Source organism: Poecilia latipinna, unplaced genomic scaffold (genome assembly GCF_001443285.1).
Source record: "Poecilia latipinna isolate Pla-1442-1.1 unplaced genomic scaffold, P_latipinna-1.0 Scaffold569, whole genome shotgun sequence".
Lineage (NCBI taxonomy): Eukaryota > Metazoa > Chordata > Actinopteri > Cyprinodontiformes > Poeciliidae > Poecilia > Poecilia latipinna.
In genome coordinates, this window is record NW_015113185.1 from 280,481 (window position 1) to 293,898 (window position 13,418).

Consider the following 13,418-nt stretch of genomic DNA (forward strand, 5'->3'; position numbering starts at 1 on the left):
GCTTTATCCATAGGACCTGTTTTGTCCCTATTCTCAAGAATCACTATTTAACCACGTAGTTTTATTTAATTTCATTTTAGGATCAATGGAGTATTGTTACATTGAATTTGAATGTCTGTTTAGAAGTAGTTGTGACCCAAATGTAAGTACAAAAATGTGGATACATGCTGGAGTTCCTCTGGGGTTGCTAGGTAACGGGGTTAGAGTTCCGCTGGGGTTTCTAGGTAACAGGGCTAGAGTTCCGCTGGGGTTGCTAGGTAACAGGGCTTGAGTTCTTCTGGGGTTGCTAGGCAACAGGCTGGAGTTTCGCTGGGGTTGCTAGGCAACAGCACAGTGCTCATGGAATGTTGCTCAACAATCTGGAGGTTTTTGAAACGGCTAGTTTTCCTGACACCAAGAAAACAAAAAAATGGTTTTTAGAAGCAGCTGAGACCTAATGGAAGTACAAAAATGTGAAATTTGAACAGCTGTTGTTTTGTGCTTGTGTAAATGACGTGCCTCAGGAAGTACGAAGTTGCAGTTTCCCTGTTGAACATGCTTCTCTTCTAATGCCTGACGTCTGCCTGCAGGCCTGACAGGGGATTCCCTGAAGGAAAATGCCACAGACTGAAGCTGCTGTGACACAGCTAGAGCTGGAAAAGAGCTGACTTGACACCGATCAATCCCATCTGAGATCCACCGTGCCGCCAGAAGCAGATCCGATCACCCCATGCCTGCTTAGAGCCGGATCCGCCTCTCCTCTCCTCCTGTCTCTCACTCGCTCAGCAAAGGAGATTATCGGGAATCGAAGGTGGTGTGGAAGCCCCTCCAGACGGGATTTATCCGCCATCTGGGACGTCCCACCGCATCCGGCGGCGCCTCGTCCGTCCCGCCCGGCAGACCATGATGTTTCGGGATCAGGTGGGCGTGCTGGCCAGCTGGTTTAAGGGATGGAACGAGTGCGAGCAGACCGTGGCTCTGGTGTCGCTGCTGAAGAGGGTGAGCCGGACCCAGGCCCGATTCCTGCAGGTGTGCCTGGAGCACTCCCTGGCTGAATGCACAGAGCTGCAGGTCCTGGAGGGAGAGGCCAATAATCCAGGTAGGACGGCTTCTTCTCAGATTAAAAGACAAAAACACAAAACATTATCAAGTTTCTACTGCAAACGGTAAGGTTGAAATAAGACAAAACTAACTTACAAGTAACTTTTCAGCAAGAGATAAGAGCTTATTTAAGTAAATAATTCCTCAATATTTAAGAAAAGATAAATGTTTGTTGGCAGATTATTTCCCTTATAAACCAGATTATAAGGGAAACAATCTGCCAATGAATCTAGTAGTTTCTTAAAATCAGTATTAATGAATTGCACTGTGAAAAAAGCTCCTGTATCTTGCTAAAAAGTTATTTTAAGATAGTTTTGACTTATTTCAAGTCTATTAATATTTATACTAGAAATTAGACGAGAAGTACTTGGTAATCTTGTGTTTTTGCGGTGTCTGACACACAAAAGGAAGAGTACACTCAAATTTACGCTTCTGCTTTAGTTTATTTTCACTACAATATTTTCATGACCCACATTTGTCACAGCATCAACAAATGTTGGTTCTGGTTGTGCATCAATATCAGTTATCACACTACAGGTTATTAATTAAACTGCAAAAACACAAAATCTAACCAAACATTTTTGTCTTATTTCTAGTGCAAATATCTCAGAACACTTGAAATAAGACTAAACTAATTTACAAGTAACTTTTCAGCAAGATTTAAGCACTTCTTTAATTATTAATCATTTATTAATACTGGTTAAAAATGTTCTACTTCCACTGACAGATTATTTCACTTGTAACAAAACATTTTCCAATTTTATAAATGAAATAATCTGCCAGTGGAGCTAATACTTTTTCATCAACATTAAGGAATGTTTTACTTAAAACAAGCTCCAATCTCAATGTAAGTTAGTTTTGTCTTATTTTAAGTTTAAGATACCTGGTAAGATTTTGTGTTTTTGCTGTGATTTAACTTCCAATCGAGTTCAGTCAGCTTCTCTGCTCCTGGTTTAGAGAATCATCCCCACAGCATGATGCTGCCACCACCTTTGGGGTTGGTGTGCTAAGAGTGATGTGCGGTGTTACTTTTCTTCTTTGGAGTTCTGTCAACAAACTGTTTCTTGGTTGCCACTCCTCCAGAAACAAACCCAGCTTTTTGTTCCTCTGTCACATGAAATGCAGTGAAGTTTGTGCTGCTAATGAATCCAAATGTAGAAATGAGTCCCAGGGGAAATTATTAGACGTTTCAGAGATTATTTCTTTCTGTAGAGTCTGTCTGTGGGTGTTTGCTGGAGCAATGACTAATCTAATGACCAAATATTCGCTAAGCGAATGCTGTTGTTGTATTTTAGGCAACAAAATGTTTATTTTCTTGTTTTAAAAACTGTTTTTAATTTGCATCTTTTAATGTTGTTCTAATATTGTATAAAACAGCTTAACTGAGAAAATTTGCACAATATGCAATTTTTTTAAATTAATTGTCAAAACAATCGACTGACAACTAAAAGTTTGCATTTCTTTCTCAGTAAGTCTATATTCATTTCTGTCTGAGTTAAATCTGCAGACTTACCATTTTTGCTGTTTTCTGCTGCTTTTTAACCTAATTTACGGGTTTTATCACATGAAGATATGCTGATAGAGTTTGGATCATCTCACCGGACGTGAAGTGGTGAGAAGCTGTTGCAGAATTGGCCGTTTTACAGTCTTGTAGCTCTTCCTGACCTGGTTTTGGGCCAAAGCAACAGGGGAAGCAGTAAGGAGGGGGTTCTGCCTCGGTTTCTGTTGCATCACACTGCAGCACGGCCATGGTAACAGAAACCCTGGCAACCAACTGGGCTCATGAAAAATAGAGTGCAGCGCTGCTGGGATGTAGCGGCACCTGTAGCGGCGCATGGACGGGTTATCAGATCCGGTGAGCCGCTCCTGTCGGGTCACACTCCTCTCTCTGCTCTGTGTTATTGCTTGATAAAACCAGACATCAAAGCTGACGGCATGGCGTTTTCCCCGGAGACCCCTGGAAAAATAAAACTGTTTATACTGTCAGAGATCAAAGCGCAGCAGGGAAACCACCTGATATTACTCAACCACTGGTTCGTCTGGTGCCCATTGTAGGTCAGGAAGAGTATGAAATAAAACCTGAATGAAATGCTAAGAACTGGTGTTTCTTTATTTTGGAAATTAGTCAATAAAAAACTCCATAGTTTATAGTGTTAAAGTTGAATTTTCTGCTACCCAATATTATATAAATAATAAATAAATCCCAACCGGTGTAAATAAGTTATCAAAGGCTGATGGTTCACACCTGATAGTCCAGTGGACTCGGTTTGATTGAGGACCAAAATTGCAGGATTTGTTGCATTTTCAGTTGCTGGGTTTCCCAAACCAATCAAGCCCAACCTGTTCCCCTCCTCACCTGAGGGGGCGCTGCAACAAGAACCACTAGAGTAAATTACAGAAAAACCTCTGAAGAAGACACAGAGACCAACTTCCGTCTTCACAAAATGTAAGCAAAAATAGGGCGGTGTCAGGTTTTAGTGGCTGTAGGATTTCTCTTTTGTCTTTGACAAAAGTCTTTGAGCCATTTCTCCTGCTAGCACTAGCTTAGCGTGTTTAATGTGGTTGTATTTACCCAGAATGCCCTGTGTTGCAGTCTGCTTCATAATTTTGGAGCAGTTTCCGGTCCGCTTGGTATTCTCATATACATTCGAACCGCACCAGAGTTCACTTCCATTGTACCAAGTCCAAGGTTTTTGGCGAACCAGAGTTTGATTAGCATTCACACCTAACCAACCGAACTGGACTTCCTAGACAAACAAAGAAGACTAAACTAAACGGGACTGGTGCGACCATTAGACACTGAAGGGAGCCATATTATTGTGATCATTTAAATGTAAGACATGTTAAAGTCATACTTTGACTTTAAATAAAGATATTTTAGACTTTTGTAGCAGCTACTACGATTAACGCTGTCACGGTAACACATTTTCCTGCACAGTAAATTGTCTCAGAGTTTATTGCGATACACGATAATATTGTTGTTTTGATATCATATCTGAGTGACATAATGGTAATAATGACATAATACATAAACACATTCTCAAAGATCAATAAACTTTAAATTCTAAAGCCATTTAACACTAGAACTGGAAGATATTTTAAATATACAAAATAAATAAACAAAACAACAAATAAAATTAACTATGAAGTCTCTGTAAAACAAAATTAACCTTAAAAAAGGCTAATTGAGACCAAAACACCAAACTGAAACTTGTATCATCCAGTTTTTGGTAGAAAGAGAAAAATGATTCAATTTATGATGCGATTAATTGATTTATTGCTTATTGTGACAGACCTAAATATAATCTTTTCTACGTTTTTTACTGTTTATATGTTATTATTTTTGTCATGTTTCCGTTTTTCTGCATAGCACATTTAATCAACAAGGAAGTAAAAAAGTGCTTTACATCATAAAAACCTCATACAGTCATCAATTATGATTATTATTATTATGTAACGGCTATAATACGAGCTTACTAGAACTTATTTTACTCATGCAGCTTGGTAAGAAATGACGGGGTCGGTGCAGGTTCACAGAGCGACTCGGTAAACAAAAGAAAAACTCTCACAGTCTTAGATAAAACGTGATTGTGCTGCAGGGGGAGAGCTAACAGTTGTGCAATGTGTGTAAACTGTAACTATGTACATACTCCACTCGGCCTCAGACAGTTCAGCTCATTTCTGTTTACAAAACAAAAGACGAGTAGCAGCTCCGCTGAGCAGCGCCACCTTCGCTTGCAGCTGAGTGGAGTTAATGCATTTTTCTTACAGTTAGAGAAAATTATACGAAACATTCTGCTGTGAATTTTGTATGGAGGAGAAATGGCTAATTCAATTTAATTAAATGTATTATTGGTCAAACTCTGATTCGGCCAGAAAACTGCATTCAGTGCTCTCTTAGTTGAAAATCATAATGTTGGTAGTTACTTACAGATTTTAAGACTGAGTAGGAAACCTCAACAAAATGCTGGATTTCCTGGATTACAAGTCACAGGACCAGTCAAACTGTGAAAAGGTCTGACTTGTAGTCCAGAAAGTACGGTATTCCCTTACAAAATAAAAATTAACAACTTAAAAAAAAAATTCAAAGTGCATTGTTAGAAATTTTTGGGCTTTTTTGTTTGTGTATTTCATCAGCAAGAAAGCAAATGTTTGTCAACCCCCCGCCCCCCCAAGAAAAAACATGTTGTGTTGCAGAGAATCTTCAAATCTTCAGCACACTGCAAAAATATAAAATTTTGGTCTAGTTTCTAGCGAAAATACTTTAATACACTTGAAATAAGATAAAACTGACTCAAAAGTAACATTTCAGAATGTCATAGGTAAATAACTCCTTAGTATTGATGAAAAAGTAGTAGTAATTTCACTTATAAAAAGAAATTTCCCCATGGTAGAAGTGAAAGTATTTGTGTAATAAGATATTTGCACTAAAAACTAGACAAAAATACTTGGTCAGACTTTCTGTTTTTGCAGTGTAGAAGCAGCACTGTAGATTTTTAGGCACTGATCTAAACTGCATCAGGATGGAGCTTTAAAAAACCACCCATTCACTTTGATTGCAGACAGTACAGTTCTCTGTCGACCTACTGGCAGCTTGTGCTCGTTGCTCATCCTATTTATTGTAAATCTGTGAAAAACAGAAGTGGAGCCTCCTGTGCAACCAACAAGTATGAAGCAAGTGGTTTCTGGATGATAAGTTAACAGCAAAACACACATAAAAGCGGTAAAACCAGCTGACCAAACATGTTGGAGTTCTGCTTGGGTTGCTAGGTAATGGGCTCGGCTTAGCTGGGGTTGCTAAGTAACGGCGTTGCCTGTGGAATGTGACATAATCTGGAGCTCATTTTCCAGCCACCAAAAAACCATTAACTTACTGCCAAAACAACAGCTGGATGGTTTTTTAAGTGCTTGGGCCATTTTTAGAAGCAGTTAAGACCCAAATAGAAGCATAAAAACACATAAAATATGAATTTTATGATGGCTAGCTAGTTGGAGTGAAAGACGGCTTAAAGAATCCAAATGGAAGTCGTGGAAAATGTCCGTTTGACTCTTTATTTTGCTGTGAGCATCCATCAGCTGCCGGTGTCCTGCAGCAGCACTAAAAACCCTGGAAGTGGTAAAGCTACACAGAGCAGAGGGAAGACAGGGAGACTCATCTGGTTGGAAAAGAGGCGCATTCCTGTGGAACAACTGTAACTTTCTGTACCTCCGGAGTGAATTTTGGGCCTCGCCTCGCTGTTTTCCCTTTCACTTGTGTCAACTTGCGGTTGCCTTTTCCCTTCGCTGATTCAGCTCAGTAAGATTTGAATCAGTGGAGCTGCAGAGTCGACGTGAAAACACATGCTGCCGAGTAGAAGGGGGACGGAGAAGGTTGTGTAGTTACGTGATCTCTCTGGTATGTTGTGGTAGCTTGTTTGAGTGTTTAAGGGCTGGGGCAAGGCTGATATATCACTTTGCTTTGTTTCTGGGATATCATTTCTTTCATAATGCTGCAGATCAGGAAAACGTGTTGCAGCTTTCTTCAGATAAAGGTTGTTTCAGATATGCATCGTGTTAAAAACCAGCTGACGAGCATAAAGCCCGTCATGGTTTGGTTTGCAGATCGGAGCAGAGACGCTCCGGCCGCCTCAGGGTTAACTTCCCTGTGGGACATTTCGGGCTGCGAGTGGAAAACTCTTCGGAAAGTGTTGTACAAATGAAAGGAATCCTCTGTGACCTACTTCTCTGTGCGTCTCAGAGGCAGCTTTGTTTTGGCAGCGAGCGATGCGACTTTGTGTGCTCCTTGAGACGCAGCCTGAGTAAAACGGGGATCACCGCCTCACACACAGACTTCCACAGTTGTGATTTATTGCGTTTTGCTTTTTTTCCTCCCATGTTATTTTTGGATTGCTGGGATTTCCTTGGACTTTAGACTTTCTTTTAACAAGAAATGTGTAAATTCACATTTAAAATGCAAAACGTTTGTGTTTTTGTACACTTTGGGCTTAATTGCTGCTCTGAATATGTTATTCTTTCAGGAATTAGCCTTTTTTAGAGTTTGTATACTCAGCTAATGATTAATCGATTACTAAATTACATGACATGATTAGGTAATCATGTCAGAGTCATGATTTATTGTGTTTTGCTTCCCCCAACCCTCTCTAATTTTGGATTTCTGGGATTTCCTTGGACTTTAGACTTTCTTTTAACATGAAATGTGTAAATTAGGGCTGAAATGATTATTCATGTCAAGTAATTTAGTAATCAATTAATCATTCACTGGCAAACCCCAAAAAAGGCTAATTAGTGAAAGAATGACATATTTAGACCAACAGATTAGCCCTTTTTTTGAATTTGCATATGCCAGTAAACGATTAATCGATTACTAAATTACTTGAAATGATTAATCGTTTCATCCCTCATTTATAAATTTCTTGCTAAAAGACAATGTAAAGTCCAAGAAAATCCCAGAAATCCAAAAGTAATAAGGGAGGGAAAGAAAGCAAAACGCAATAAATCATGACTCTGACATGATTACTTAATTGTACCAAGTAATTTTTAGTAATCGATTAATCGCTAACTGGAGCATACAAACTCTAAAATGACTATTTACTATTTCTAATTGTCAGAGTTTACCCAACACTAATATTGTATAAAAAATCTTAAGTGTATGAAATGAAAAATCAGCAGAATGTCAATTTTTTAAAATCTGATTAATCGTCTGAATAATTGATTAGATATTTTATTTTAGGTATTTGTTTAATATCTAATATTTGTTTATTTGCATTTTTATGTATTTCTAGTGTTGCATAAAATACGCTTAAGTGGTTAAATGAAAAATCTACAGAATGTGGTAATTTTTTATCCGATTAATCATCAGAATGATTGATTACTAAAATAATTGTTATTTGCATCTTAAATTTGAAACCCAAAACTAAAACAATTAAAGCTCAGATCACTCCATATAAATTGTTTCTAAGTTTTTGGCAGATTCTGATTACCATATCACAGCTCAGTCCTATTTTTTGTGCGTTATCGATCTTTTTATAGCGTATTTGAGTAAAGGGTTAGTCTTAAAAGGAAGGATATTGGAGGAGACTTAAAATAGCCGTCAGAGTTTTCTCTGGAAGATTCCCACTCAGGATGCAGGATTAGTGTGAGGGTGGGGTCTGGGCAGGACAGTGGGTCTGCTGTTCTGAATGACTAACATCATTTTAAAGTGCTGCGGCGCTGACTCGGCCTGCACAGCTGATTGTGCTGGAAACTGGACCGCGAAGAGTTGAAAAGTACACGCAGCTGAACAGACCGAGCCAGAACTCCATAAGATACAGTTTAGGATTATTATTATTAATCAGAATTGAACAATTAATCGATTTTAATCAATATTGATTAATCGTACTTAATTATCAATTAATTATTTGATTATCGATTAATCAACATTTTTGTATTATGAACATTAAAATTTTGGAAAATCAGGATGTTTTTTCTTTTTTTTCGCCAGTGTTCAGACCTACTATTATCCAGAGTAGGTCTGGACAATAAATCAATATTTATTGCAATAGATCATGCATCTGATACATATTCAATAGATGGAGTATTCACTGAGCTCCAATCTGGAACCGCACAGCATTCTGGGAGTTTTTCCTCTGGTAGAGAGAGGAAAGACTTTAGTTGCTCAACCTCTCCTGTCAGCTAAGCTATGTTAGCTTAGCTGACAGGAGAGGCTAACTCACTCACGACTAACTCACTCACTCGGTCTTTAGTTACCTAGCAACTCACTCACTCTTTGGTTACCTAGCAACTCACTCACTCTTTGGTTTCCTAGCAACTCATTCACTCTGTGGTTACCTAGCAACAACTTGAGCAACTTGTGCAGCAGCAGTTTTAGGTTTCATCTCTTTGACTCACAACTGCTTAAAAACAAAAAATAAAACAACGGTGTGGAGTGAAAGCTATGGCTAAAACAGGAAAGGTCTCACCACCAGTTTGGAAAAATGTCAGATATTTTCAATGAAAAAACTAATCAATAATTAATAATTATTGATATCAACTGATATGAAACAGGTTTTTCAGCCATACCGTGCGACCGTAGTTCAGAGCGATTTCAACACGCTCAGGGCGGCCATCTTGTTTGACAACCTTGTGTTTTACAGCTTCTATTTATTTGAACTCTGACTGAATATTAGGCCCAGGCTACGATGCTTTTTCATGTTTGATTGTGAGAATAAAGTTTAAATACTACCAGAATAAAATCAGAATATTAGGAGAATAAAATAGGAATTTTATGAGATCTCCAACACAAAAAATAAATATGTCGCACATTTTAATGGGCCATAAATCAGTTTTATCAGTTCATTGAAATTTTGGTTTTTAAAGATTTAAATTTTGGAAATCTGCATTTTTTTTCCCTACTAATGTGTCCATTTTCCAGAGTGATGTCAGTATGCCCAGGGCGGCCATCTTGTTTTAGAAGTGTTTTCTACAGCTTCAACTTATTTGGACATTGAATTCAGGACAGAATATAAGTCAGGCTAAGATTTTTATTTTCTTTACAAAAATAGTCAAGAATACAAGAATACAGTCTTAGTAATATGAGAATAAAGCAATATGACAGAGTTGAAATAATGTGAGAAGAAAGTTATAATATTAGAATGATGAAGTAGTAACGTTATGAGAACATGAAAAATAAACAATTTATTTTCAAAGCTTTTTTCTCTCAACACATTTGTCTTGTTTAGGATGTTCTTCTGGTAAAATTAATCTTTTTACTGCTAATTTTATAACTATTCTTGTAATTTAACAAAAAATCTTGTATTCTTGCCCTAATAATCTTCTTGTACAACTTTCAAGAGGAATGATTGAAATAAAATCCAGTTTTAGAAAATATTTCCTCTTATTTGTTTTTTAGAAAACGGTGAGAAAATAAATAATTTATCAAATTTTTTAAAAATCTGAGATTTATCTTTTGGCCACATCACCCTCAATTACTTATTCATTTATTTAAAATGGGCTCAGTTTTACCGATTTCTTCAGCCGTGACAAGCATGTAGTTTCACCTTTTTGTAGTCCAGACGCGTCTCATCGGTTTTCCACTCGGTACGTTCAAAAACACCAAATATGTCAAATTCCTTTGGCTAAAAATCCAGGAACTGATCCCAGATCAAAGCTGCATTTATTCCGAATGCTCCGAGCTTTTCTCCTACATCTGCTAATGTGGAACAAAATCCATTTCTCTCCACGATGACTAAGTTCTCAGGAAGGCTTGTGTTGTATAATGACTCATATCAGCGAGTGAAGTTCTGCTGCGCTCCCTGCCTAAACTGGGCCTGATGAAAACCTGGCCTGGAAGTCCGCATTCCTGCCTGAGGCGCTCAATTGTTCCAGTGTTGGGGATACTGTCTAGGAATGTGGGCCCAGTCTTGAGTTGAGTAAAACAGGAGTTTTTTCCAGAGTAAGAAGGTGGGGGTGCGTTCAGTGGAAAGGAAACTGATTCCACCCACAGTGGAGGGAAGGTCTCCTGAGTCCACAGCGGTATGGAAGAGATGGGTGGGGAAGGAAAAAGATGAACAGCGGGGAGGACTGGTTTCCATTTGGAGCTGAAGTTCATCTCACATCCTTCATATACGGACACCAGTTTCCCCATGTGAGCTGTTGCAACCAACATTTGGACATTTATTTGAAAAAATAGTACAAAAAAACTTAGACAAGATATCCGTTAATGAGTTAATCTAAAGTTGATTCGACTAATGACCCTTTAATAAACAGCCATTTTCCTAAAAACCTGAGTATGAAAAGGAACAACCATCTTTTCACAACATAAATTGGCTAAATTTTCCACCAAACACTGAATTTAGAAAAACAATGACTTGGTAATCTTATCTTTGGGATTTTGCAGTGTTATAATCTGGATTTATAGATTCATTAATGGTGGGATTATCTTGACCTTGACTGGAGAACAATGTTCATGCAATAACATACAATTTATTAAAATTATAAGTGTGAGTTTTCTTTTCTTTTTTGCCATTTATAGTCAGAATTAGGGATGCTAGCTATCAATTAATGAGTTAATCTGAGGTTGATAAGCGGCGATTTCCTTACAAACCTGAGTTTTCTCTTGTATCAGGAGGAACGAACAACTTTCCATAACATAAAGGGCTTACATTTTCCTTAAAGACTAAATAAATAAAAAAAATGTTAATCTTACCAAAATTTGGTAATATTTTGTGGTTGTTTTTTGTTGGAACTATTAAAATGGGCAATTCTAAGCATTTTAAGACGTACAAGAACCGTTTGTGGATTTTAGCTTTTGGCGGGTCGCAGTGGTTCCTAACCCAGGTTCAGTGCATGTAAAGTGTGAATGTTACTTATTTGCCATAAATTTAAAGTTTAGGTGCATCTCTAAATTAAAAATCCGTTGCTGAGCCGTCTAAACCAGCATTTCTGAGTCTTTTAATTCATATTTAGCTTGGAAAGGACACAGCCAACACGTTGAAGAGAGTAAAATTGACACTGAAAAACACAGAAGAGAACATTTACTGCATTTTACTCCACAGCCCATTTAGTAAAATGGTTGTGGTGAAACACTTATGTATCGTTCATCTGTCTAATGTACTTTGTGTTTTATTCTGAGAAATTAACGCTCTGCCCTCTGAATTAACAACCCTATGTTTGTTTTTAGAACAGTGTTGAAAACATTTTCATCACTACAAAAAGTGATTTTTTTGTTGTTGTACAGTTTGGAGAAAAAAACTAAATTCAGAGAAAATGTGACCGGATTTTTCTCCACACACCCCGATAAATGCTGCTTATGTCTGTAAGCCTCCCAGAGATGGGAAGATGGGCGGGTTGAGCCAAAAAACTCTTGTCACTGGTTCTAGAGCCAAACTATTTCATCTCACCCACGCATGAGCAAACGGTTTATTTCTGGAAGTTGACGCTGTGTTCTGTGAACTCCCACTGAACCTCAGGAATGGGGACAGACTTTATGCCAAACGATCAACACAGCAAACAAAATAAAGCTAATCTTTTTCACTCCGGACCTCAACAGTAACGGTATTTCCTACCTGCAGGTGTGAAGGAGTTTTCTTTGAAACAATTTGAGCTGAATGGTCAAAGAGAAGGAGGCAGATGGACGAGGCGACTCCTGCCTCATAAATCCTGCAGGTTTAGTTTGTCATCCTGTGCTTCTTGTCTTCAAAACCAGACTGATGCTAATTCACTCTTATTGATTACGACTGAAAGGACAGTCCACTAATGGGGGTTTAAAACAGAAAACAGGATAATGGAGACGCATCGACTGCAGTCTTCCAAGACTATTATGTGTTTATTTGAAGCTTACAGTTATACCTGCAATGATTAATAGAATTAATCGTGATTAATTGATTATTCAAATAATTGCCAACTAATTTAATAGTTGATTAATCATTAACTGGAGTTTACAGACTCTATTTGCTGAAAGAACAAGACACTCAGACAAGTAATTAAGACAAAACTGCACAAAAATGTATATATTTTGCATCTCAAATAAAATCAGAGCCAGAAGGCGGGTCTTGGCGCTGTCAATCACCTGGTAAAGGTTAGCCATGAATAAAAAATAATTAAAAATGATGGAAATCTATTAATTTCTATGGTAAAATGGTTAAAAATAGAAGACAGTGATACTATGACCTTTGAAGCAACAGCAGACGGAGTATTTCTTTATTTAGCTCCACAGGTGTGTAATGTTGTTGTATCAACAAGCTGAAGTTTACATGTACATGTGTAGAGGAGCTGGAGGAGGACAGGTACCAGCCTCTCCTGTCTCAACCCGACCAGAATCAGAACCATACGTTTGTGCAGCGAGTCGGTCCGGTCTGCCCGGTTTCATTTCCACCCAGTCCTCAGTGAACCTGTTGTTATACAGCAGACGTTTGTTTAACGGTTCTGCAGCCACCCAGCTGACCAGTGCTGCAGGATGTGGATGTAGAGTAAAAGAATATATTTAAGTTTACGTTTAAAAACACTAACGGTAATTTTTATATTCATTACTGCTGGAAAAATGGTCTTGATACACTTCTGGATGTTTAATATTTTGTAGATTTGCTGCTTTTTAAATTCCTTTTCAGTGAAGTTTCCGTCCCAGGCTCTTTCACAATATCTTTGTTAAAGCTGGTGTACATAGCTTTTATTAAAAATATATATTTTTTACATATATTTTGAAATTGTCACTATATTGTGACATTGTGGTATTCAATTAATCCATTTAGTAATTGTTCATATCTAGGTCTGAAGCAACTAAAAGAGATTAAGTTTGATCACGATTAATCAAATTAATCATGATTAATTAATCGTTGGCTACTATTACTAACAGTTAATTATNA

The 13,418-nt window shown here is 37.7% G+C and overlaps 1 protein-coding gene across 1 annotated transcript in view; it reads left to right on the plus strand.

The window, feature by feature from the left end:
- Positions 1-13,418, plus strand: part of LOC106953214 (protein Smaug homolog 1-like) — a 32,484-nt gene that overhangs the window by 6,001 nt on the left and 13,065 nt on the right. The window contains exon 2 of the mRNA XM_015041815.1: positions 570-1,078. Within this exon, the coding sequence (XP_014897301.1) occupies positions 883-1,078 (196 nt within the window). The 5' untranslated portion in view covers positions 570-882. The remainder of the gene's footprint in view (positions 1-569; positions 1,079-13,418) is intronic.